Below are 807 nucleotides of genomic sequence, written 5' to 3' on the forward strand. Positions count from 1 at the left end.
CCTGCCCCCCCCATCTCTGCACCCCCATACCCACCCTCAGCCTCCCTGTGTTCCCCCACACCTCTGTGGGCACCCAGCACCCCCCGGTGATGTGGGCACCCACGGTCACGGCAGCGCCCCCGGGGGACGGGGGCTCTGGAGGTGGCCTGGCACAACGCAGGCCCCAACTGGCACCACCGCGCTGAGCCCCTGCCCTGTCCCCAGCCCCGGGGGACATCAGTGCCATGACTTTCTCCCCATTACGGGATGGATAGGTGGGGGCCGGGGGGCAGAATTCGTCACCCGGGGCAGAGGGACTTAATCCCGGGGGATGTGCCTGGGTGCTGCTGTGGGGAAGGTGGGGGCAGCCGGCAGGGTGACAGCTCTGTCCCCCTTGTGTGTGTGTGTCCGTGTCCATCCCTCCCTCCATCCAGGGACCGACCTGCCGGTGTGTGCGAGCTGCGGGCAGGGCATCTACGATGGGCAGTACCTGCAGGCGCTGAACGCCGACTGGCACGCCGACTGCTTCCGGTAGGAGCCCGTGGTCCAGCCGGGACGGCCTCGGGGATGCCGGGATGCTCCGCAGGGACAGGGACAGCGGACACCCCCTCCCCCCCCCCCACTTGCTCCGGCCACTGCACGGACTCGTGCGAGGCCGTCGCGCGCGCCCGGATGCTTGCGTGAGCGTGGCTGCGCGTCCTCGCGCCCGTGGGGCAGCGCAGGCAGCGGGGCGCAGGCAGGGCTCACCGGGCGATGCCCAGCCTGGCAGAGGGCTCTGCTTGCCTGCACCCCGCTGTCCCCCTGCGCTATCCCTTCCTGCCTGGTGAC

At 71.1% G+C, this 807-nt stretch overlaps 1 protein-coding gene across 1 annotated transcript in view; it reads left to right on the forward strand.

Annotated features, from left to right (window-relative positions):
• LIMK1 (LIM domain kinase 1) overlaps positions 1–807 on the forward strand; it is a 43,567-nt gene that overhangs the window by 26,517 nt on the left and 16,243 nt on the right. The window contains exon 20 of the mRNA XM_009276441.1: positions 414–510. Within this exon, the coding sequence (XP_009274716.1) occupies positions 414–510 (97 nt within the window). The remainder of the gene's footprint in view (positions 1–413; positions 511–807) is intronic.

This window comes from Aptenodytes forsteri, unplaced genomic scaffold (assembly GCF_000699145.1).
Source record: "Aptenodytes forsteri isolate BGI_AS27 unplaced genomic scaffold, ASM69914v1 Scaffold209, whole genome shotgun sequence".
Classification (NCBI taxonomy): domain Eukaryota; kingdom Metazoa; phylum Chordata; class Aves; order Sphenisciformes; family Spheniscidae; genus Aptenodytes; species Aptenodytes forsteri.